General features: G+C 48.0%; 1 protein-coding gene and 2 long non-coding RNA genes across 3 annotated transcripts in view; 2 read left to right on the top strand and 1 right to left on the bottom strand.

Annotated features, from left to right (window-relative positions):
- map4k5 (mitogen-activated protein kinase kinase kinase kinase 5) overlaps positions 1-11,854 on the top strand; it is a gene marked incomplete at its 5' end in the record, with an annotated part of 53,924 nt that extends 42,070 nt beyond the window's left edge. The window contains 7 exon segments of the mRNA XM_024141835.1: positions 3,983-3,995; positions 3,998-4,027; positions 4,030-4,092; positions 4,095-4,169; positions 4,812-4,868; positions 10,896-10,988; positions 11,307-11,854. Of these exon segments, the coding sequence (XP_023997603.1) occupies positions 3,983-3,995; positions 3,998-4,027; positions 4,030-4,092; positions 4,095-4,169; positions 4,812-4,868; positions 10,896-10,988; positions 11,307-11,443 (468 nt within the window).
- An 11,778-nt stretch (positions 11,855-23,632) lies between these two features.
- LOC139025497 (uncharacterized) lies at positions 23,633-24,709 on the bottom strand. Its single transcript, XR_011477087.1, has 3 exons — positions 24,640-24,709; positions 23,878-24,592; positions 23,633-23,807 (listed from the first exon to the last, which is right to left on the bottom strand). It is a non-coding gene; the product is annotated as an uncharacterized lncRNA (long non-coding RNA).
- LOC139025498 (uncharacterized) lies at positions 24,082-24,794 on the top strand. The gene is made up of 5 exons (XR_011477088.1): positions 24,082-24,108; positions 24,159-24,266; positions 24,405-24,434; positions 24,465-24,509; positions 24,735-24,794. It is a non-coding gene; the product is annotated as an uncharacterized lncRNA (long non-coding RNA).
- Positions 24,795-24,813: the final 19 nt, after the last annotated feature.

Genomic DNA, 24,813 nt, shown 5'->3' with positions numbered 1-24,813 from the left:
CTTTTGTTCGATTAATTCCGTCTATATATCCAAAATGTCCATTTATTTGGCGCGTTTGATCCAGAAAAACACAGTTTCCAACTCCCGCAACATGACTACAAAAGTTACCTGTTAGCTTTGTCCAAACATTTCAAACTACTTCCTAATACAACTTTAGGTATTTTTTTACGTAAATAATCGATACAATTTAAGACGGGATATACTGTGTTTTATACCGGAGGAAAACAAAGTGTAGCGAGCCTCTAACAAAGAGTACACATCCCTCTAGCCTCGTTCTGAACAGTGTTACTTAATTTCTCAAAGGAAAAACCTCAAACAATTTCTAAAGACTGTTGACATCCAGKGGAAGCGATAGGAACTGCAAGAAAGTCGATTAGAAATCTGKATTCCCAATGAAAACCCATTGAAAAGAGAGTGACYTCAAAAAAAMCTCAAACAATTCTGAATGGTTTGTCCTCGGGGTTTCGCCTRCCAAATAAGTTCTGTTATAGTCACAGACATGATTCAAACAGTTTTAGAAACTTCAGAGTGTTTTCTATCCAAATCTACTAATAATATGCATGTCTTAGCTTCTGGGCCTGAGTAGGAGGAAGTTTAATTTGGGCAATGCTGCCCCCTATCCTAGAGAAGTTAACAATACCACTGAAAATACAAAAAAAGAAGGTCCAAGCGGTTTCGACAGAGGGGATCAAGCTGATTCTATACCARTTYAYRAAGGAAGGCTTGCTCATAAAAGTTTTTTAGCAAGCGTCTATGACAAATCAGGACCTGTCRTTTCACTGAGCAGCCATTACAAACACAGGCTGTAAAACAGTGATCACTAAGGCCATTACAGAAAACACCAGACTGATACCTATCAGGATTATTTGTGAGGATAACATCAAGGAGAGTAGCCTTTTCTGGGTGTTTGGAGTCATACCTTGTGGGATTGGTGATACTCTGAGAAAGATTTAGAGAGTCCCATTGCTTTAGGACTTGGTCAGGTGKTTTAAGCAYGTCCCAGTTTAGGTCACCTAGCAGGACAAATTCAGACTYAGTGTAAGGGGCCAGGAGRRAGCTTAGGGCAGGTAGGGTACAGGCCGGTGCTGATGGAGGACGATARCACCCAGCAACARTCAACAAAGAGCTATTTGAAAGTTTAATGCTTATAACCAGCAAATCAAATTGTTTGGGGACAGACTTGGTGGAGACAACCGAGCACTGAAGGTGTTCCTCCACTCTTTCTTAACCACGTCTCAGTACTGACCAACACATCTGGATTGGAGCTGTGAATCTACACTTTCAATTGATCCATTTTAGGTAATAAGCTTCTAGTGTTGACGTGCAAGGAAACCCAGGCTTTTACGAGAGCAGAAATCAGTGAAGCAGATATCAGAGCACAAGTCAGAATTGGGGCTAGCAACAGTAGATGGGCCAGGGTGTACATGGACATTTCCAGATATCAACAACAGTAATACAATCAGGGCACGGCAGAGGACAGGGAAAGCTCTGCAGTGCTGATTTATGACATCTGAATGTGCATCAGATGACAACAAATCATATTGTACAGCAATTTCATCAGGTAACATGAATATAAAGCCAGCGAGAGGTGGTTAGAACAGGATGGGAGCCCAAGAGTCTGTGTAACCAATAGAGAGTCAGAGTCCCAAGTGTGGGAGCAACATACTCTGTCCCAGGTTGGGTAAAGAAAGTTTGTAGTCAACAAAGCATGCAGAGTTATGAGGCAAATAGCAAAATGCACAACAACAAAATTATATATATATAGCGACTTGGGCCAGCCATTGTAAGTTCAGAGTCACTAGCCCCAACCGTGTGTGTGTTGCTGGAGAGAGCGAAAGGTCGGGAGAGAGGGGGGAGTGTGGTGGGGGGTACCTGTACCAGACAGGGGGAGACAGGCCAGGGAGAGAGGGGGAGTGTGGTGGGGGTACCTGCACCAGACAGGGGAGACAGGCAGGGAGAAGAGGGGGAGTGTGGTGGGTTTACCTGTACCAGACAGGGGGAGACAGGCCAGGGAGAGAGGGGAGTGTGGTGGACGGTACCTGCACCGGACAGGGGGACAGACCAGGAGAGAGGGGGAGTGTGGTGGGGGTACCTGCACCAGACAGGGGGAGACAGGCCAGGGCAGACAGTGAACAGAGAGGGGGAGTGTGGTGGGGGTACCTGCACCAGACAGGGGGAGACAGGCCAGGGAGAGAGGGGGAGTGTGGTGGGGTTACCTGACCAGACAGGGGGAGACAGGCCAGGAGAGAGGGGGAGTGTGGTGGGGTTACCTGCACCAGACAGGGGAGACAGAGAGGGGAGTGGTGGTGGGGTACCTGCACCAGACAGGGGGAGACAGGGCCAGGGAGAGAGGGGGGAGTGTGGTGGGGTTACCTGTACCAGACAGGGGAGACAGGCCAGGGAGAGGGGGGGAGTGTGGTGGAGGTACCTGCACCGGACAGGGGGATGACAGACCAGGAGAGAGGGGGGAGTGTGGTGGAGGTACCTGCACCGGACAGGGGAGACAGACCGGGAGAGAGGGGGAGTGTGGTGGGGGTACCTGCACCAGACAGGGGGAGACAGGCCAGGGCAGACAGTGAACAGAGAGGGGGGAGTGTGGTGGGGGTACCTGCACCAGACAGGGGGAGACAGGCCAGGGAGAGAGGGGGGAGTGTGGTGGGGGTCCTGCACCAGACGGGGAGACAGGCCAGGGAGAGAGGGGGATGTGGTGGGTTACCTTGCACCAGACAGGGGGAGACAGAGAGGGGGGAGTGTGGTGGGGTACCTGCACCAGACAGGGGGAGACAGACAGGGAGAGAGGGGGAGTGTGGTGGGGGTTACCTGTAACCAGCAGGGGGAGACAACCAGATCAGGACGATGAAAGATAGCCAGGGAATCCCAAGAGCAGTGCAGCGGTGTCACACCCAGTTTTATTTCTGGAGTCAGATTTCTTGTAGAAAATGCCAGTGAATGGTCTCTGAACAGCAGGAGGGGACTTCAGAGGACACTTCAAAGACCTCGAACTTGTTGGGCCCAAGGCCTTTTACTTCACACCTTAGTGCTAATTGAATTTGTATCTGGCTCAGTTTCCAGGTTGGAACGGTGTCCCAGGTCTCTGCTTTTGTTGGCTAGAGCACCCTCCGTATAGCTTGGGAATACAACAGGAAGCAGTAATCTCTCTGGTTAATTTTGGTCAAAATTGGTTGTAGGTTTGGAGTTTTGATCTGGACCCTCAGATCTGTATGCAAATATATATTTTTTTTTAATATTAATGTTTTGGGATTTGTTATTCAAATAGTTGTAGTCACCTCCAAAGGAACTATTTGTTCCCCTGAAAAAGTAATTTTCCACAAAGCAGAGTTACAACTAGTTATCCAGATGTCTACAGTAGGTTGTACTCTGTGAACAGAAGCTTGGTTTCATGCGGTCATAAATCATATTGTAGAAGGATTCCTTAGAACCAAACACATACGCTATGTTCCATTCAGGATTCCTTAGAACCAAACACATACCTATGTTCCATTCAGGACTCCTTAGAACCAAACACATACGCTATGTTCCATTCAGGACTCCTTAGAACCAAACACATAGCTATGTTCCATTCAGGACTCCTTGAACCAAAGACTACGCTATGTTCCATTCAGGACTCCTTAGAACCAAACACATACCTATGTCCATTCAGGACTCCTTAGAACCAAACACATACGCTATGTCCATTCAGGACTCCTTTAGAACAACAATACGCTATGTTCCATTCAGGACTCCTTTAGAACCAAACACATACGCTATGTTCCATTCAGCTAACTTCCATGCTCAGGACGCAGGCTAATGGAGAAGGAGAATGGAGCAGGAAAATTTGACTTCTCTGCCTAGAAAATTGCTATACATCCATATTTTTTAGTTTACAAAACTGACTGGCATACTGTGGTATTAAACCCACTTTACCACCTTAGTATTACTTCCAGGGACCCTCATCCCCCTCTCTCTCTCTTTTGTCCCTCAGCACTTTGACTTCCCCTGCCCAGCCCTCTGAAGGTGTTTGAGATGTTGGTGTTCCAGAGCAGGAATACCCCATGGTGTGTATAGCGGTCAGCCAGGCCACGGAGCCAGGCCAGGTGTCCGCTTTGAGACCATCAACCTCAACTCCTGCTCTTCCTGGTTCACTGAGATGGGACACGTAAGGAACAAACGCACACTACACAGAGACTATCGTCCTCGAACTCTGGCTCTCTGCCTGAGTGGTACGCTACGAAGCTAGCTAGATTACTACTCAGAGCACTATCGTCCTCCTACACTGCTGGCGACTCTCTGAGTGGTATGCTACGAAGCTAGCTAGATCTACTCAGAGACATCGTCCTCAACTCTGGCGCCTCCTGAGTGGTATGCTACGAAGCTAGCTAGATCTACTCAGAGACTATCGTCCTCAACTCTGGCGCCTCCTGAGTGGTATGCTACGAAGCTAGCTAGATCTACTCAGAGACTATCGTCCTCAACTCTGGCGTCTCCTGAGTGGTACGCTACGAAGCTAGCTAGATCTACACCGAGACTAACGTCCTCAACTCTGGCTCCTCCTGGTTCACTGAGATGGGATCAATAGGCACCAGACGGAAGAAAACGGAAACTTGGAGGGACTATCTAGACTACCTGAAAATGCTCATTTTCATTTTCTGTTGCAAAGCATGTCATTTTAAAACAGTTGAACACAACCCTGGATTCATACTGTATGTACACATTGAAACACATCCTACTATGTTGCTCTATTCCTGGATTCCAGTAGGGATATCTTTATGGTAACCATTATTTTCTGTGTCTTCCCTTAGCTGGTCAAGCAGTGGATGCCATCCATGTGACCCAGCTGGAGAGGGACACAGTGCTCGTGTGCCTGGACAGTAAGTATAACCTCTGACCTCAAACCTCTGACCCCCACAGAGATGACTTCCTGCACTTTGTTTGCATCCCAAATGGCACCCTATTCCCTATGTAGTGCACTACTTTTAACCAGGGCCCATAGGGCTGGTAGTGCACTACTTTTGACCAGGCCCCATAGGGCTGGTAGTGCACTACTTTTGACCAGGGCCCATAGGGAAGTGCACTACATAGGTAATAGTGAGACATTTGGAACTCCAGTTCAGTCGAGCTAGTCCTGCACTGAGAAAGTAGACATGCTGCTAATTGTTTGCCCTTCAGTCATTATTTCATTTATTTAACCAGGAAAAAGACCCTTGAGTTTAGAAACCTCTTCTTTTTTTTTTCGAGGGGGACCTGGCAAGAGGTCAGCAGGAAGTTGTCAGTGTTTCCACAACACAATACAATATAATACAAGAATACAATACAATATAATATAATACAACAACACAATACAATATAATACAATACAAGAACACAATACAATACAATATAATACAACACCACAATACAATATAATATAATACAAGAACACAATACAATACAATATAATACAAGAACACAATACAATATAATACAACAACACAATATAATACAAGAATAAAATACAATACAATACAAGAACACAATATAATATAATACAAGAACACAATACAATACTTAAAGGGTAAGTCTCAAACCAAATTTCAGCCTTCGTCCAACTATAAATATTAATTGTGGGCTTGGGTAAAGGTATTTGTACCCGATTCAAACACTTTCTCATTCATGCATACATACTAGAAGTCCACTGGTACGCTCAGTTAATAGGCTCTGGGCAGTTGGCTCTCAGTGGTGAGGCTCTGGGCAGTTGGCTCTCAGTGGTGAGGCTCTGGACAGTTGGCTCTCAGTGATGAGGCTCTGGGCAGTTGGCTCTCAGTGGTGAGGCTCTGGACAGTTGGCTCTGTGGTGAGGCTCTGGACAGTTGGCTCTCGGTGGTGAGGCTCTGGGCAGTTGGCTCTCGGTGGTGAGGCTCTGGGCAGTTGGCTCTCGGTGGTGAGGCTCTGGACAGTTGGCTCTCAGTGGTGAGGCGCAGAGTTCCTGACATATATTGCTACTTGCGGTGTGAGTTCCAGTCCCCCATAGGGCACTAAACTAATCTTTGAAATGTGGACTCACATTTATTGCGATATTGTGTTGGGAAGAAAAGCGCAATCATCACCTTTGAAAATGAAGATTAGGGGCTCAATTCAATCCAACCCAAATGTCAGTATTCACACAGTAGCTCTTTTTCAACTCGGACTGCGCCACCAATGTAATTTTTAAATGTATTTAACCTTTATACAGGTTTTTCTCATTGAGAGAGCATCTCTTTTCCAAGAGATACCTGGTCCAATAGCAGCAGGGGGAACAACGTTTCAGACAAAACAACTTACACTAACACAACATTAAACAAAACTATGGACACACATACAGTACACCAATGACATATTACATTAAAAACACAAACATCTTGACTAAAAACAGCTGTCCTAAAAACAATTACTCTTCTATGGTATATATACATCGATCAAGTGTTTAAACTCCACCAACGAAACTAGATCATCACATTTTAAAATGTTCAGGAGAGAATTCCAGGACCACGGAGCTGAGTAACTAAAACTATTTCTACCAGGACCTGTTCTAATTCTCGGTACTGTTAGAAGCAAATCAAAATGGGACCGTAATTTATATTTATTTACTGACCTGACTAAAAAATAACATATGAGCAATCCTTCCTTTGTAAAATGGTATAGAATCAGCTTGATCCCCTCTCAGACAGTGACACCCTCTCCTCTAGTTGTAGTCTCCTCTACCAGAGCTTTAATCTCAGACAGCGACACCCTCTCCTCTAGTTGTAAGTCTCCTCTACCAGAGCTATCTCTCAGACACGACACCCTCTCCTCTAGTTGTAGTCTCCTCTACCAGAGCTTTAATCTCAGACAGCGACACCCTCTCCTCTAGTTGTAGTCTCCTCTACCAGAGCTTTAATCTCAGACAGCGACACCCCTCTCCCTAGTTGTAGTCTCCTCTACCAGAGCTTTAATCTCAGACAGCGACACCCTCTCCTCTAGTTGTAGTCTCCTCTACCGAGCTTTATCTCAGAATGCGACACCCTCTCCTCTAGTTGTAGTCTCCTCTACCAGAGCTTTAATCTCAGACAGCGACACCCTCTCCTCTAGTTGTAGTCTCCTCTACCGAAGCTTTAATCTCAGACAGCGACCCCTCTCCTCTAGTTGTAGTCTCCTCTACCCAGAGCTTTAATCTCAGACAGCGACACCCTCTCCTCTAGTGTAGTCTCCTCTACCAGAGCTTTAATCTCAGACAGCGACACCCTCTCCTCTAGTTGTAGTCTCCTCTACCAGAGCTTAACTCAGACAGCGACACCCTCTCCTCTAGTTTAGTCTCCTCTACCAGAGCTTTAATCTCAGACAGCGACACCCTCTCCTCTAGTTGTAGTCTCCTCTACCAGAGCTTTAATCTCAGACAGCGACACCCTCTCCTAGTTGTAGTCTCCTCTACCAGAGCTTTAATCTCAGACAGCGACACCCTCTCCTCTAGTGTAGTCTCCTCTACCAGAGCTTTAATCTCAGACAGCGACACCCTCTCCTCTAGTGTAGTCTCCTCTACCAGAGCTTTAATCTCAGACAGCGACACCCTCTCCTCTAGTTGTAGTCTCCTCTACCAGAGCTTTACATCTCAGACGCGACACCCTCTCCTCTAGTTGTAGTCTCCTCTACCAAGCTTTAATCTCAGACAGGACACCCCTCCCTCTAGTTGTTAGTCTCCTCTACCAGAGCTTTAATCTCAGACAGCGACACCCTCTCCCTAGTTGTAGTCTCCTCTACCAGAGCTTTAATCTCAGACAGCGACACCCTCTCTCTAGTTGTAGTCTCCTCTACCAGAGCTTTAATCTCAGACAGCGACACCCTCTCCTCTAGTTGTAGTCTCCTCTCCAAGCTTTAATCTCAGACAGCGACACCCTCTCCTCTAGTTGTAGTCTCCTCTACCAGAGCTTTAATCTCAGACAGCGACACCCTCTCCTCTAGTTGTAGTCTCCTCTACCAGAGCTTAATCTCAGACAGCGACACCCCTCTCCTCTAGTTGTAGTCTCTCCTCTACCAGAGCTTTAATCTCAGACAGCGACACCCTCTCTCTAGTTGTAGTCTCCTCTTACCAGAGCTTTAATCTCAGACAGCGACACCCTCTCCTCTAGTTGTAGTCTCCTCTACCAGAGCTTTAATCTCAGACAGCGACACCCTCTCCTCTAGTTGTAGTCTCCTCTACCAGAGCTTTAATCTCAGACAGCGACACCCTCTCCTCTAGTTGTAGTCTCCTCTACCAGAGCTTTAATCTCAGACAGCGACACCCTCTCCTCTAGTTGTAGTCTCCTCTACCAGAGCTTTAATCTCAACAGCGACACCCTCTCCTCTAGTTGTAGTCTCCTCTACCAGAGCTTTAATCTCAGACAGCGACACCCTCTCCTCTAGTTGTAGTCTCCTCTACCAGAGCTTAATCTCAGACAGCGACACCCTCTCCTCTAGTTGTAGTCTCCTCTACCAGAGCTTTAATCTCAGACAGCGACACCCTCCTCTAGTTGTAGTCTCCTCTACCAGAGCTTTTAATCTCAGACAGCGACACCCTCTCCTCTAGTTGTAGTCTCCTCTACCAGAGCTTTAATTCCAGACAGCGACACCCTCTCCTCTAGTTGTAGTCTCCTCTACCAGAGCTTTAATCTCCAGACAGCGGACACCCTCTCCTCTATTGTAGTCTCCTCTACCAGAGCTTTAATCTCGAACAGCGACACCCTCTCCTCTAGTTGTAGTCTCCTCTACCAGAGCTTTAATCTCAGACAGCGACACCCCTCCTCTAGTTGTAGTCTCCTCTACCAGAGCTTTAATCTCAGACAGCGACACCCTCTCCTCTAGTTTAGTCTCTTACCAGAGCTTAATCTAGACAGGCACCCTCTCCTTTAGTTTAGTCTCTCTACCAGAGCTTTAATCTCAGACAGCGCACCCTCTCCTCTAGTTGTATTCTCCTCTACCAGAGCTTTAATCTCAGACAGCGACACCCTCTCCTCTTAGTTGTAGTCTCCTCTACCAGAGCTTTAATCTCAGACAGCGACACCCTCTCTCTAGTTGTAGTCTCCTCTACCAGAGCTTTTAATCTCAGACAGCGACACCCTCTCCCTCTAGTTGTAGTCTCCTCTACCAGAGCTTTAATCTCAGACAGCGACACCCTCTCCTCTAGTTGTAGTCTCCTCTACCAGAGCTTTAATCTTCAGACAGCGACACCCTCTCCTCTAGTTGTAGTCTCCTCTACCAGAGCTTTAATCTCAGACAGCGACACCCTCTCCTCTAGTTGAGTCTCCTCTACCAGAGCTTTAATCTCAGACAGCGACACCCTCTCCTCTAGTTGTAGTCTCCCTACCAGAGCTTTAATCTCAGACAGCGACACCCTCTCCTCTAGTTGTAGTCTCCCTCTACCAGAGCTTTAATCTCAGACAGCGACACCCTCTCCTCTAGTTGTAGTCTCCTCTACCAGAGCTTTAATCTCAGACAGCGACACCCTCTCCTCTAGTGGTTAGTCTCCTCTACCAGAGCTTTAATCTCAGACAGCGACACCCTCTCCTCTAGTGTAGTCTCCCTACAGAGCTTTAATCTCAGACAGCGACACCCTCTCCTCTAGTGGTAGTCTCCTCTACCAGAGCTTAATCCTCAGACAGCGACACCCTCTCCTCTAGTGTAGTCTCTCTCTACCAGAGCTTTAATCTCAGATCAGCGACACCCTCTCTCTAGTTGTAGTCTCCTCTTACCAGAGCTTTAATCTCAACAGCGACACCCTCTCCTCTAGTGTAGTCTCTCTACCAGAGCTTTAATCTCAGACAGCGACACCCTCTCCTCTAGGGTTAGTCTCCTCTACCAGAGCTTTAATCTCAGACAGCGGACACCCTCTCCTTAGTGGTAGCTCCTCTACCAGAGCTTTAATCTCAGACAGCGACACCCTCTCCTCAGTGGTAGTCTCCTCTACCAGAGCTTTAATCTCAGACAGCGACACCCTCTCCTCTAGTGTAGTCTCCTCACCAGAGCTTTAATCTCAGACAGCGACACCCTCTCCTCTAGTTGTAGTCTCCTCTACCAGAGCTTTAATCTCAGACAGCGACACCCTCTCTCTAGTTGTAGTCTCCTCTACCAGAGCTTTAATCTCAGACAGCGACACCCTCTCCTCTAGTGTAGTCTCCTCTACCAGAGCTTTAATCTCAGACAGCGACACCCTCTCCTCTAGTTGTAGTCTCCTTACCAGAGCTTTAATCTCCAGCAGCGACACCCTCTCCTCTCGTTGTAGTCTCCCTACCAGAGCCTTTAATCTCAGACAGCGACACCCTCTCCTCTAGTTGTAGTCTCCCTCACCAGAGCTTTAATCTCAGACAGCGACACCCTCTCCTCTAGTTGTAGTCTCCTCTACCAGAGCTTTAATCTCAGACAGCGACACCCTCTCCTCTAGTTGTAGTCTCTCTACCAGAGCTTTAATCTCAGACAGCGACACCCTCTCCTCTATTTGTAGTTCTCCTACCCAGAGCTTTAATCTCAGACAGCCGACACCTTCCTTTAGTTTAGTCTCCTCTACCAGAGCTTTAATCTCAGAACACGACCCTTCTAGTGGTCTACCAGAGCTTATCTCGCACGACCTCTCCTCTAGTTGTAGTCTCCTCTACCCAGAGCTTTAATCTCAGACAGCGACACCCTCTCCTCTAGTTTTAGTCTCCTCTACCAGAGCTTTAATCTCAGACAGCGACACCCTCTCCTCTAGTTGTAGTCTTTTACAGCTCACCGAGCATTATTAGGACAGTTATCTTTTACCCATTTCAGGAACCGTGAAACATCGTAGCAGCTGAGAATGGACACTACGTTTGTGATGTCCTTGTAAGTGAGGATCTGCTTTTTTTTTTATCCGGCCACTATTCAAAAGCTCTCTCCTATTTTTTATTTTTCTAGAAAATCTAAAGATCGTGAACCTCATGGGAAGATTAAAGTCTAACAAGAAGCTAGCCTCAGAGCTCAGCTTTGACTTCACCATCGGATCCGTTGGTAAGATTACCTCTTAATATTATTCACCTACGATTTCAATGTTAGAGTTGAGCTTCTAGGGGCTAACTTCAGTGTTTTATAATAGAGTTATGGTTTCCCCTGTGTTCACATCCCACTACCCTTCAATACTATGCATCCTTGTTAATGTCAACGTCGACCATTGTATATTAATGTGTACGATGATTGCCGATTATCCTCCCTGTCGTATAACATTCCTCTCCCTTCTCCTCCAGTGACGTGTTCTACTTTTTATAATATAATAAACTGTGTAATAATAATATGTATGATAACTGACGTTCCCCTCTCCTCGTGCTCCAGTGTGCCTTCAGGACAGTGTTCTGGCCTTCTGGAAGCACGGCATGCAGGGAAAGAGCTTCAAGTCCAACGAGGTATGTGTTACCGTGGTAACAAAACCATTCAGTCACGTCATCCGTAACCATACTGTCACACTCTAGACATGCTACACGTTGTCAATCAAACTGAATCTAAATATGATTATGGCTTGGTGGCTGTAACAAAACCTGACTATAATACAGTCAGATCTATACAGGAGGGGGATTGGAAAGGCACCAGTCAGATCTATACAGGAGGAGGATTGGAAAAGCACCAGTCAGATCTATACAGGAGGGGGATTGGAAAAGCACCAGTCAGATCTATACAGGAGGGTGATTGGGAAGGCACCAGTCAGATCTATACAGGAGGGGGATTGGAAAGGCACCAGTCAGATCTATACAGGAGGAGGATTGGAAAGGCACCAGTCAGATCTATACAGGAGGGGATTGGGAAGGCACCAGTCAGATCTATACAGGAGGGGGATTGGAAAGGCACCAGTCAGATCTATACAGGAGGGGGATTGGAAAGGCACCAGTCAGATTCTAACAGAGGGGATTGGAAAGGCACCAGATCAGGATTTACATAAGGGGATTGGAAAGGCACCAGTAAGATCTATACAGGAGGGGATTGAAAGGCACCCAGTCAGATCTATACAGGAGGGATTGGAAAGGCACCAGTCAGATCTATACGGAGGGGATTGGAAAGGCACCAGTCAGATCTATACAGGGGGATTGGAAGGCACCAGTAGATCTAACTACTGGAGGTGATTGGAAAGCACCAGTCAGATCTATACAGGAGGGTGATTGGAAAGGCACCAGTCAGATCTATACAGAGGGGGATTGAAAGGCACCAGTCAGATCTATACAGGAGGGGATTGGAAGGCACAGTCAGATCTCCTACTGGAGGGTTGGAAAGGCACCAGTCCAGATCTATACTGGAGGGATTGGAGAAAGGCACCAGTCAGATCTATACTGGAGGGGGATTGGAAAGGCACCAGTCAGATCTATACAGAGGGATTGGAAAGGCACCAGTCAGATCTATACTGGAGGGGATTGGAAAGGCACCAGTCAGATCTATACAGGAGGGGATTGAAAGGCACCAGTCAGATCTAACTGGAGGTGATGGGAAGGCACCAGTCAGTCTATACAGGAGGGGATGAAAGGCACCCAAGTCAGATCTTATATCAGAGGGGGATGGAAAGGCACCAGTCAGATCTATACAGGAGGGGGATTGGAAAGCACCAGTCAGATCTATACAGGAGGGGATTGAAAGGCGATTGGAAAGGGGGAGGTGCTTGTAACTTCAGTAGGTTACAGCTGTTGTCTGAGGGGGGGGGCTTGTAACGTCAGTAGTTACAGCTGTTTCTGAGGGGAGGGGCTTGTAACGTCAGTAGGTTACAGCTGTTTCTGAGGGGGAGGGCTTGTAACGTCAGTCGGTTACAGCTGTTTCTGAGGGGAGGGCTTGTAACGTCAGTCGGTTACAGCGTTAGAAGGGAGGGGCTTGAACGTCAGTAGGTTTCAGCTGTTACAGAGGGGGAGGGGCTTGTAAACGTCAGTAGTTACAGCTGTTACAGAGGGGAGGGGCTGTAACGTCAGTAGGTTACATCTGTTACAGAGGAAGGCTTGTAACTTCAGTACGGTGTTAGTGGAATTAAATTATTCCTCTAATGTACTCATTAATTAAATTCAATCTGTCTATTTATAAGAATTTGTAAGATACTTATTAACATAAAATAGACAGGATACAGTCTTATTAAAATTAGATAATAGATTTATCTCTCGGCACGCTCCCATTATCATAACCAACAGTTTATATACAAGATATGACTCATAGTTTTACAGAATAAATCTCTCGTCCTGGCCTATATAAATATAGGTTGAAAAGTTCATTCCAACTTCCAGCGCACACACATGACAACAAATATAATCTATCCTCCTGAAGGTCACTAATAATTTTATACCACTTAGCTGACAACTCAAGATAATGGAAGACCTAAAAAGTGACCCACAGCCTTCATTAAACATCTCAGGCTAAGTTGGGTCAGTTCAACCATAGTTTAACGACCTTTCTGCTTATTTTATACCCACAACACAAATCTCTTTTACCAGGCCGTGCAGATTAGTTATAGTTTTATCTAAAGCTAGAATTTGTTTAACTTATTTATTAACAAAATTTCTAACAGTAGGTTACTGCTGTCTTCTGAGGGGGAGGGGCTTGACGTCTTGAGGGGGGGTTGAACTTCAGTAGTCACAGCTGTTTCTGAGGGGCTAGGGGCTTGTAACTTCAGTAGATTAAGGTTTACAGCTGTTTCTGAGGGGGAGGGCTTGTAACTTCAGTAGGTTTCATTGACTTCAGGTAGTTTTCTGGAGGGGGAGGGCTGTTTCCGTAACAGCTGTTTCAGGAGGCTCAGTAATTCAGGTATCGCTGTTTCAGAGGGGAGGGGCTTGTAACTTCAGTAGGTTACAGCTGTTCTGAGGGGGAGGGGCTTGTAACTTCAGTAGGTTACAGCTGTTTCAAAGGGGGAAGGGGCGCTTTGTAACTTCAGTAGGTTACAGCTGTTTCTGAGGGGGAGGGGCTTGTAACTTCAGTAGGTTACAGCTGTTTCAGAGGGGGAGGGGCAGGTATCCTACACACAAACTGGCAAAGATTTCCAGCTGGTTCCAACCCCTAGTCCATGTTGACATAATTATCAGTTGTTTTCCCAGACTGAGGAACTAGCACGTGGTTAGCTACTAGCTAGGTGTTGGCTGTCTCCAGGGAAGTGTGGTAGTGTGTGTACTCCTGTCTCTGTGGTAGTGTGTATACTCCTGTCTCTGTGGTAGTGTGTATACTCTGGTCTCTGTGGTAGTGTGTATACTTATGTGGTAGTGTGTATACTCCGGTCTCTGTGGTAGTGTGTATACTCCGGTCGTGTGCATACTCCGGTCTCTGTGGTCGTGTGCATACTCCGGTCTCTGTGGTAGTGTGCATACTCCGGTCTCTGTGGTAGTGTGTATACTCCGGTCTCTGTGGTAGTGTGTATACTCCGGTCTCTGTGGTAGTGTGTGTACTCCTGTATCTGTGGTAGTGTGCATACTCCGGTCTCTGTGGTAGTGTGCATACTCCGGTCTCTGTGGTAGTGTGCGTACTCCGGTCTCTGTGGTAGTGTGTGTACTCCTGTATCTGTGGTAGTGTGTATACTTCTGTGGTACAAACAAAGTGTGTTTTTTACATCCATTGATAATGACAATAGTTCCTCAATGTATTTTTTAAAATCTATCCAGCTCTTTCCCTTTCGATTACCACTCAACGTGAAAGGGGAAAATGTAATACTCTGTTCCAGTGGAAACGTCATAGTATAGGCCTTCCTGATTGTGTCTTCTCAGTGCTTGACTTAGGCTGAAATAGGTTCCGGTACTCGTTTTGGGTGCTGGTACTGTTTATATTTAGGTGCAGGAGCTCCACAGTACTTTTTGAGGTCAAGCAGTAGAACATTTGAGGTGCTAGTACTCTGCTCCGGTTAGCTCCTGCCCAAGTCTAACACTGCTTCTTATCCCTTGCCCAAATATCCTACAGATGTGTTTGTCCTGAGCTCACTGGGACAGGAAATATTTGAATGGGCCCAGAATATTTTATACAATGTTGCAAAGGACCCAAGTTAATAGTTGACACAATGTTTCCAGTTGGTTGCAGACAGGCCATGCATAGCCAATGTGATTTATAAGATAATTATTTTCAGCAGGAGATTTTCTACCTGCAGGCTGCTATGTTTTTATTTGTTGGCTTTTATGTTGACTATTTTTACATAGATGGTAATAGAAGTTACTTTTTAGGTTTATCGTTTTCGTTTGGATATCATTTTGATTAACCACGTGACAATGATTTTGAGATACGAATACTTTATTATAAATTAAATGAAACTTTCATGAAAATGTGCATATAAAAACCATAACTGGCACGCAGATCGGTAGAAATGGGAAGATAAATTGTCATTCCACATGAGAAAGGTAGCCGATTCCTCGTGTTGCCTATTACCGGCAACTTCAGGAGAGTAATGGCAGAATCTGCAAAAGCCAGCAGGAAGGAGCGGGGAGGAAAATAGTTGGGTTAGAGTTTTTAATTTTTGGGGTTATCTAGATTTCTGGCGCCCTCTTGAGGCATTCTGTCTTACTTCATCAAACCGTAAGCTTAAAGCATCAGACAAGCTCCAATGCACATAGTCAATTTTATTAAAACACATATGGTGTGTCTATATATGGAAAAATACACGTTTAAAAAAAAATGACGACCAATACATACATTTTTTGTTGTTGTCAGACAGCCCTAGATCAGATAACTGCGTACTAGGAGGCATGACCGCCAGTGACACCTGCTAGGTGTGACTTCTTAGCCGGACAGAGACCCCTCTGGTTAGGGTTACCCGGGGTCCTGATGACGACGAGAACAAAGCCTTTAGGTGGCTAGGGAGGTACTCGCTGAAGCGATCAGCCTACCAGGCATCATATCAATAGACTAAATGTCCTGTCCCCCCCTTCACTGCCTTCCTTCAAGGAGGCTTTTCAACAGAATCATACAGGAGACAGAGCGGATGAATAATTGAACAGCTCACCTTCACCCTTCTGTTCTGCAGCTGTTTCATTTTCGGATGAACATGAATACTGCATGGTATCTGACATTTTGACAGGCTAACGTGTTGTGCTCCAGCCTGGCACACACACACACACACACACACACACACACACACTGTAACGCTGGGCTGAGCCCTCAGCCAACACACACAGCCTCGTTTCAGCTCAGTCATACACGTGTGTGTGTGTGTGTGTGTGTGTGTGTGTGTGTGTGTGTGTGTGCGTGTGCGTGTGCGCGTGTGCGCGTGTGTGTGTGGCAGTGAAAAGACTACCCTGGGTGTCCCCTATCACTTTTCATAAAAACAGAATGCCTCACCTCACAGTGTGCGTCGCGGCGTGCCTGGTGATCAGGTTAACTCTCTGTGAAAGGTTGACAACTTCATTACCTGCAGGTAGACACACACATAGCTTAATGTAGCTTAGCCTCAGAGTGTGATCCCAGAGGATTTATCTCCTGGCCTCGTCTATGTAGGCAGGCAGGGAAACACTGAATCCATCTGAACTCTGATAAGCTGAGTAACCTACGGTTGGCAGGAGGGGGGTCTACTGAGGTTGTTGGGGGTATGAGTCGTTGGGGGGTACTGAGGTCATTGGGGGGGCTACTGAGAGTCATTGGGGGGGCTACTGAGGTCATTGGGGGGGCTACTGAGGTCATTGGGGGCTACTGAGGTCCGTTGGGGGCTACTGGGTCGTTGGGGGGCTACTTGGTCTGTGGGGGGGCTACTGAGGTCGTTGGGGGGGCTATGATCATGTCCCTGTGTAATGTTTCCATGTTCCATCAAATGTCCCCTGTGAATGTTTCATGTTCATCAATGTCCCTGTGAATGTTTCATGTTCATACAATGTCGTCCTGTGAATGTTTTCCATGTTCATCAATGTCCGCTGTGAAGTGTTTCCATGTTCCATCAATGTCCCTGTGAATGTTTCCATGTTATCAATGTCCTGTGATGTTCACATGTCATCAATGTCCTGTGAATGTTTCATGTTCATTAATGTCCTGTGATGTTTCCATGTTTCATCAATGTCCTGTGATTGTCATGTTCATTATGGGGGTGAGTATGGGTGGGGCTAACTGAGTTCATATTGGGGGGGACTGAGTTCATTTTGGGGGGCTACTGAGGTCATTGGTGGGGGTACTGAGTTCATAGGGGGCTCTAGCTTGACGTTATTCGGTAGGGGCTACTGAGTCGTTGGGGCGGCTACTGAGTTCATTGGGTGGGGCTACTGAGGTCATTGGGGGGGCACTGAAGCGGTTTGGGGGCTACTGAGGTCGTTGGTGGGGCTACTGAGGTCTGTTGGGGGGTCTTAATTGGGCACGGGTCGATTGGGGGGGTACTGAGGTCATTGGGGGCGGCTACTGAGTTCATTGGGTGGGTCTGAGGTGTTGGGGGGGGCTACTTGAGGTTCGTTGGGGGGGCTACTGGGTCTTTGGGGTGTGGGTCTGAGGTCGGTGGGGCTACTGGAGGTCGTTTGGGGCGTACTGAGGTCGTTGGGGCTACTTGAGGTCGTTGGGGTGAGGTACGTGAGGTACTGTTGGGGGCTACTGAGGCGTTGGGGTGGTCTGAGGTCGGGTGTGAGGTGGGCTACTGAGGTGCGCTTGGGGGGGCTACTGAGTCGTTGGGGGGTACTGAGGTGGTTGGGGGGGCTAACTGAGGTCGCGTTGGGGGGTATCTGAGGTCGTTGGGGGGCTACTGAGGTCGTTGGGGGGCTACTGAGGTCTTGGGGGGGCTACTGAGGTTGGGGGGGCTACTGAGTGGTTTGGGGGGCTACTAGGTCGTTGGGGGGCTACTGAGGTCTTGGGGGTGGCTACTGAGGTCGTTGGGGGGCTACTGAGGTCGTTGGGGGGTACTTGGTCGTTGGATGGGGCACTGAGGTCTTGGAGGGGGCTTGAGGCGTGGGGGTGCTACTAGGTCATGGGGGGGGGGCTACTTAGGTCGTTGGGGGGGCTACTGAGGTCGTGGGGCTACTAGGTCATGGGGGGGCTATGAGGTTTGGGGGTACTGAGGTCTGGGCAGGGCTATGAGGTCATTGGGGGGGGCTACGTATAGGTCGTGGGGGGCTACTGAGGTCGTTTGGGGGGGCTACTGAGGTCGTTGGGGGGTGCGTACTGAGGTCGTCGGGGGGGCTACTGAGGGTCGTGGGGGGTACTGAGGTCGTGGGGGCTACTGAGGTCGTTGGGGGGCACCTGCGCGTGGCGGCAGGCGGTACTGAGCCCCGTCACACGTCTCGGGGCTGCGACTGGGTCGTTGGGGGGGCTACTGAGGCGTGGCTACGTCAGATGGCCGTCAAGGGGGGCTCCTGAGGTCGTGGGGGGCTACTGAGCTCGTTGGGGGGCTATCTGAGTCGTTTGGGCGCGCTACTGGGTTGTCTACCTGAGGCATGAGCATGGGCTACTGAGGTCATTGGGGGGCGCTACTGAGGTGTCGGTTGTGGTGGGCACCCGAACTGAGGTCGTTGCGGGGACCCTACTGAGGTCGTGGGGGTGCTACTGAGGTCGTGTGGGGGGCTACTGAGGTCGTGGGGGGTTACTGAGGTCGTTGGGGGCGTATCTGGGTCGTTGGGGGGCTACTGAGGTCATCGTTGGTGTGGCTTACTGAGGGTATTGGGGGACTACTGAGCGTGGGGGGCGTACTGAGGTCTAGGGGGGCTACTACTGGTCAGTGGGGGCTTACTGAGGTCGTGGGGGGGTACTGAGCTGGGTGGGCTACTATGACGGTCGTTGGGGGGGCTACTGAGGTTCGTGGGGGGCTACTGAGGTCGTTGGGCAGGGGGCTACTTGAGGTCGATTGGGGCGGGCTAACTGAGGTTGTTGGGGGGGGCTACTGGTTCGTGGGGGGCTACTGAGGTCGTAGGGGGGCTACTGAGGTCGTGGTGCGGGGACTGGGCTTCAACCCTGAATGTAGCATCAATGTCCCTGTGAATTTTCCATGTTCATCAATGTCCTGTGAATGTCATGTCACAATGTTCATCACATGTCCCGTGATCGTTCCAAGTGTTTTCATTCAATGTCCCTGTGAATGTTTCATGTTATATGTTCCCTGTGAATTGTTTCGATGTTCATGTCAATGTCCCTGTGAATGTTTTCTCCATGTTTCATTAAGTCCCTGTGAATGTTTCCATGTCATGAATGTCCCTGGTATGTTTCCACTGTTCTGAATTGTCCCCTGTGATATGGTTTCCATGTTCATGGAATGTCCCTCGTGGTTTGTGTGTATGGTTTCCTGTTCTGCATGTCCCTGTGTATGTTTTCCATGTTCATGAATGTCCTGTGTATGTTTTCCATTCATGTGAATGTCGCCGTGTATGTTTCCATGTTCACTGATATGTCCTGGTTGTTCCTTGTTCATGAATGTCCTGGTGTATGTTTCATGTCTAATGTCCCTGTGTATGTTTCCAATGTTTATGAATGTCCCCTGTGTATTTTCATGTTCATGGATGTCCATGTGTATGTTTTCATTGTTCATGAATGTCATCTGTGGTATGTTTCCGTGTTCATGAAATGTCCTGTGTTGTTTCCCTGTGATTGTTTCATGGGATTAACTTTCCCTGTGTTTGTTTCCGGAGTGGTTCATCATGTCCCTGTGGTAGTGTTTCCTATGCTCTCTTAGATGTCCAAATGCTGTATGTTTCCATGTTCATTCATGTCCATGTGTATGTGTCTGTTCATTATGAGTTCTGTGTATTGTTTCCATGCTTCATTCAATGTCCATGTGTATATTCCTCATGTTCATTAATTGTCCCTGTGTTGTTTCCATGTTCATGAATGTCCCTGTGTTGTTCTCCATGTGTATGTTTCCATGTGCATGAATTGTTCCACTGTGTTTATTGGTTTCCATGTTCATGAATGCGTCCCTAGTGTATGCTTTCCATGTTCATGATATGTCCTGTGTATAGGTTCCATGTCATGAATGTGCCTGTGTATTTTTCCTGTTCATGAACTGTCCCTTGTGTAGTTTCCTGTTTGAATGTCCTGTGTATGTTTCCATGGATGTGTTTCCATGTCTGATTAATGTCCCTGTGTATTTTTCTCATTGTTCCATCATGTCCCTGTATTTTTCCATGTCATTAATGTCATGTTGTATTGTGTTACCATGTTCTTCATGTCCATGTGTTATGTTTCCACTGTTCATTAATGTCCATGTGTATGTTTCCAGTTCTAATGTCCATGTGTATTTTCCATGTTCATTAATGTCCTGTGTTTTCCTAGTTCAGATCGTCCTGTGTTGTTTCCATGTGTATGTTTCCATGTCATGAATAGTCCCTGTGTTGTTTCCCATTGTTCTATGAATGTCCCTGTTTTGTCAATGTTTCCATTGTTCTGATCGTGTCCTGTGTATGTTTCCATGTTCGAATGGAATTCCCTGTGGTATGTTTCCAGTTCATGAACTGCTCCTGTGTTAGTTTCCATGTTCGATGAATGTCCACTGTGTATGTGTCTATCCACTGTGTATAGGTTCCATGTTGAATTAAGTCGCTGTGTATGTTTCCATGTTTCCTGAATGTCCCTTGTGTATGTTTCATTTCTATGAATGTCCAGTGTTAATTTTCTTCCAGTGTCATTAATGTCCCTGTTATGTTGTCCATGTTCAATGAATGTCCCTGTGTATTGTTTCCCTGTGTATGTTTCCATGTTCATATGATGTCCTGTGTGATGTTTAATCATTGTTAGATGAATGTTCCATTCCTTCTTTAATCTGCAGTCACCACAGGAATTTCTGATCCCAGCCGATCTTTCGTCTCCTCGCGATCTGAAGGTTCGGTGCTAGAAATTGATAGTGTTTTTAATCTTGTTTCTCGTCATTGTCTGATCTTCTTTCTCAGATACTGACGTGGTTGTGCTTGAAATGATTATAGTGTTAATTGAGTCGACTTACTGTTTGCCTCCTGTCCTCTTTTTTTCTCTTTAACTTGTTTCTTCTCTGTTTCTCAACCTTTGTCGCTTTTCTCTCACTGCTCTCTTTACTTTCTGCCTCCCCTTTCTCTTTCCTCTGTTTTCTCTTTCTCAGTTGGTATAGATGATTCATGGTAGTGCCGCTGTTGACCTCTATAAAGCCGTAGAGGCAGGCTGTAGCTAGTCTCCAGGGGAGCCATGTGTCTCCAGCAGGCTCCTGTGTTTTTTACCATCGCCTGGGAAACCAACAAACTTCTCCTCTTCTCTCTCGTCTCTCGTGCCTATCTTGTTCTCATCTTCTCTCACTGTCTCTCGTGTTCTCTCTCTCGTCTCTCTCTCGTCTTCGCTTAGTCTCGATCTCCTCTCCTCCTCTCTTCTCTCTCTTCACCGTTCTCCCCCCGTCTCTGTCTCTGCTGCTCTCGTTCTCTCTCTCTCCTCTACTCTGTCCTCTCTCCTCCATTTTCTCTCTCTCTCTCTCCCTCTCTCACTTCTCTCTCTCTCTCTCTCTCTCTCTCTTCTCTCGGTTCTCTCTTCTCTCTCTCTCTTCATCGTCTGCCCTCCCTCTCCTCTCTCTCTCTTCTGTGTTCTCTGCTCTCTCTCTCTTCTCGTTTCTCTCTGTCTCTCGTCTCTCGTCTTCTACTCTCGTCTCGTCGTAGCTCTCTCTCCTCCTCCGTCATTATCTCTCTCTCCCCCTTCTCTCTCTCTCTCTCTCTCCCCCTTCTCTCTCTCTCCGTCTCTCTCCCCCCTTCTCTCTCTCCCCCTCTTAGTCTGAGTCCTCTTCAGACCTCTCTATAGAGAAGAGGTCCCCAGCTCCGGTGACTCAGTCTCTCTCTCCAGGTCCGCTTCCGTTGCTATGACGAGGCATGTGCCCCAGATCACACGACCCTGTTTATAAATCAACAATCTTTCATCTTTCATCATTCAAACACTTTGAGTCTAAGTGGGATACCTCATTGTAATCTCAATGCTATCAGAAGAGGCTTGTAAAACCTCCGCATGTTATCTATGTGACTCACATTACAGCTTCTGGTTGGTTACATGCTGCCGAGTGGTCAGTGTGGCAGGGCAGTCCCCTAGCCCTCTTACACCAGTCCTCAACTATAGAAACCATAGTGATTTAACTCCCTGGCTCAGACACATTTCCCACCCTGTGGGTGGAAGATCTCCTAGTAGTGATGGTTGTCTCAGGACAGGGCCCCATGGTGCTTTAGGCTCAGTCCGTTCTGATTCCCCTGCAACAGCCTCTACTCTGCCATCCTGTATGTTTTATTCAGACTGGCACCTGGGCACTGCCACGCCAGCCTGGTTTGAGTGTCTCTCTCTCTCTGCTCCTCTGTAATTCCATCTGATAGATCAGACACTATGGTCTTGGACTGTACCCTGTGTGGGCAGAGACACTCCTCATCTCATCTGTCACTCTGCTGGAAAGGATGGCACCTCTCTCTACTCCTCATGATCTCTAGTGTCATATTAACTTAAATGTAGCCAGTCCTCTTGTCTTGCTACTCTCTAACCCACCAAGACATTTGTATCAATTCTATTCAATGAATTCTGTTCTATTCTGTGTTTTCTCTTCAGATTGGGGGACCTGATTGGCAGCTTATAACCCGCAGTGTTGTTGTGTGTTCCTGATGTTTCTGGTGCTGTTAACTGACATCTCTTTCTGACAGGGTGGTGGTTCTGGAAAGCCGGCCCACTGACAACCCCACGGCCCTCAGCAACCTCTACATCCTGGCCGGACATGAGAACAGTTACTAGCCCCTTAATAACCATGTTACCAGCTCCTAGCTCTGACCCAGTGACTCCACACAGAGAGAGGGGGAGCGGTGGAGCGCACCTACAGACCCATTGGATAGGTGAAGAATTAGCAGGAAGTGGATAAGCTCACAGCAGTCCCTTCACTTCTCTCAGCAGGCTCTCATACCGCCTACTTCTCTCAGCAGGCTCTCATACCGCCTGGACTCATGGTACAACCACAGATAGAACAATGAGACAGATATTTCATTGGATGTATAAAATGTGAAGCGTTTCCACACACTACCAAATATGGTAGTGAGAGGAAGCCCACTGGCGGTCGGTGGGAGAAGATGGAACCAGATGGATTTTGGCTCAACATTCTGCAAATCTTCTTATCAATGACACATTTGATCACAATACAGTTTTCTGTTCCCAAAACTAGAATCTGTTACGAACGGAACGGATTAATTTTTGTAGACTTTACCCTTTTGCAAAAGTGTTTAAAAAATCATGCTTTTACAAGGAGTGCAAAGGTGAATTGAGTTATTGCACACTTCACAGAGTAGGTGTTCCCTAACGGAAATATGCAGATGTGTACTAGAAGGCGCCAATAGGATCTCGCTAGCTCGTGCTTGGCTCTGCCCACCTCCTTGCTTGTTCTGCCCACTATGACCTCATTTGTTCCCATTGGAAATGACAAGCTGTGGTCTATCTTGGTTTAGTTATAAAACATCTTTGGTTGAACAGTGTCACCAAACCCAGGAACTAGTTAGTGAATAGAGAAACAACAGGTCATCAACCAACAGGTCATCAACCAACAGGTCATCAACCAACAGGTCATACAAGGGGACTGTGACGCTTCAAGCAAAACCACCTCCTTCCTCAACACACATCTTCCAACGGCCTTATGCTGAGCAGGCAAGCAGCACCTCCTCCTCCCTCTACTGTCCTGTTCACCACCTCCTCCTCCCTCTACATTCCTGTCCACCACCTCCTCCCTCTACTGTCCTGTTCACCACCTCCTCCTCCCTCTACATTCCTGTCCACCACCTCCTCCCTCTACGCCGGCTGCTAACACTGAAGGCTCAGCGCGTCGGCAACTAGCTCTGGTCCACGGCGTTACGACGGCTGGCTAACACTGAAGGCTCAGCGCGTCGGCAACTAGCTCTGGTCCACGGCGTTACGACGGCTGGCTAACACTGAAGGCTCAGCGCGTCGGCAACTAGCTCTGGTCCCACGGCGTTACGACGGCTGGCTAACACTCCAGTCGACGACTCCGCACGTGCGGCAACTAGCTCTGGTCCACGGCGTTGCGCACGACTGGCTAACAATGAAGGCTCAGCGTTAACAAGCCGCCCTAAAGCTTATCGTCAACCAGACCTGTGACAGTCAGTTGCTTGGTTACAAAGGACTTTTTTTGATACACGCAAAGAAACTCCATTTAGTCACTCCTACCAGACCTGAATGTCTGAATTATTATGGCACTTGTTTTCAGTAACAGTTGATTTCCCATGTAATCCATGTGGGGAGAGGAGGCTGCTGCAGGGTGAGGGTGGGAGGAGGCTGCTGCAGGGTGGGAAGAGGAGGCTGCTGCAGGGTGAGAGAGAGGGCTCTGCAGGGTGAGAGAGGAGGCTGCTGCAGGGTGAGAGAGGAGGCTGCTGCAGGGTGAGAGAGGAGGCTGCAGGGTGAGGGTGGGAGAGGAGGCTGCAGGTGAGGGTGGGAGAGGAGGCTGCTGCAGGGTGAGAGAGGAGCTGCTGCAGGGTGAGAGAGGAGGCTGCTGGCAGGGTGAGAGAGGAGGCTGCTGCAGGGTGAGAGAGGAGGCTGCAGGGTGAGAGAGGAGGGCTGCAGGGTGAGGGTGGGAGAGGAGGCTGCTGCAGGGTGAGAGAGGAGGCGCTGCAGGGTGGAGAGAGGAGGCTGCAGGGTGAGGGTGGGAGAGGAGGCTGCAGGGTGAGGGTGGAGAGGAGGGCTGCTGCAGGGTGAGAGAGGAGGCTGCTGCAGGGTGAGAGAGGAGGCTGCTGCAGGGTGAGAGAGGAGGGCTGCTGCAGGGTGAGAGAGGAGCTGCTGCAGGGTGGGAGAGGAGGACTGCTGCAGGGTGAGGGTGGGAGAGGAGAGCGTGCTGCAGGGTGAGGGTGAGAAGGAGGGCTGCTGCAGGGTGAAGGGGGAGAGGAGGCTGCTCAGGTGGGAGAGGAGGCTGCAGGGTGAGGGTGGGAGGAGAGCAGGGTGAGGGTGGTCTGTTGGTCTGAGCCTTTCCTGCACC

Source organism: Salvelinus sp. IW2-2015, unplaced genomic scaffold (genome assembly GCF_002910315.2).
Source record: "Salvelinus sp. IW2-2015 unplaced genomic scaffold, ASM291031v2 Un_scaffold2774, whole genome shotgun sequence".
NCBI lineage: Eukaryota > Metazoa > Chordata > Actinopteri > Salmoniformes > Salmonidae > Salvelinus > Salvelinus sp. IW2-2015.
Note: the sequence above shows the minus strand (reverse complement) of the source record. Positions and strands in the feature narration are given on the sequence as shown.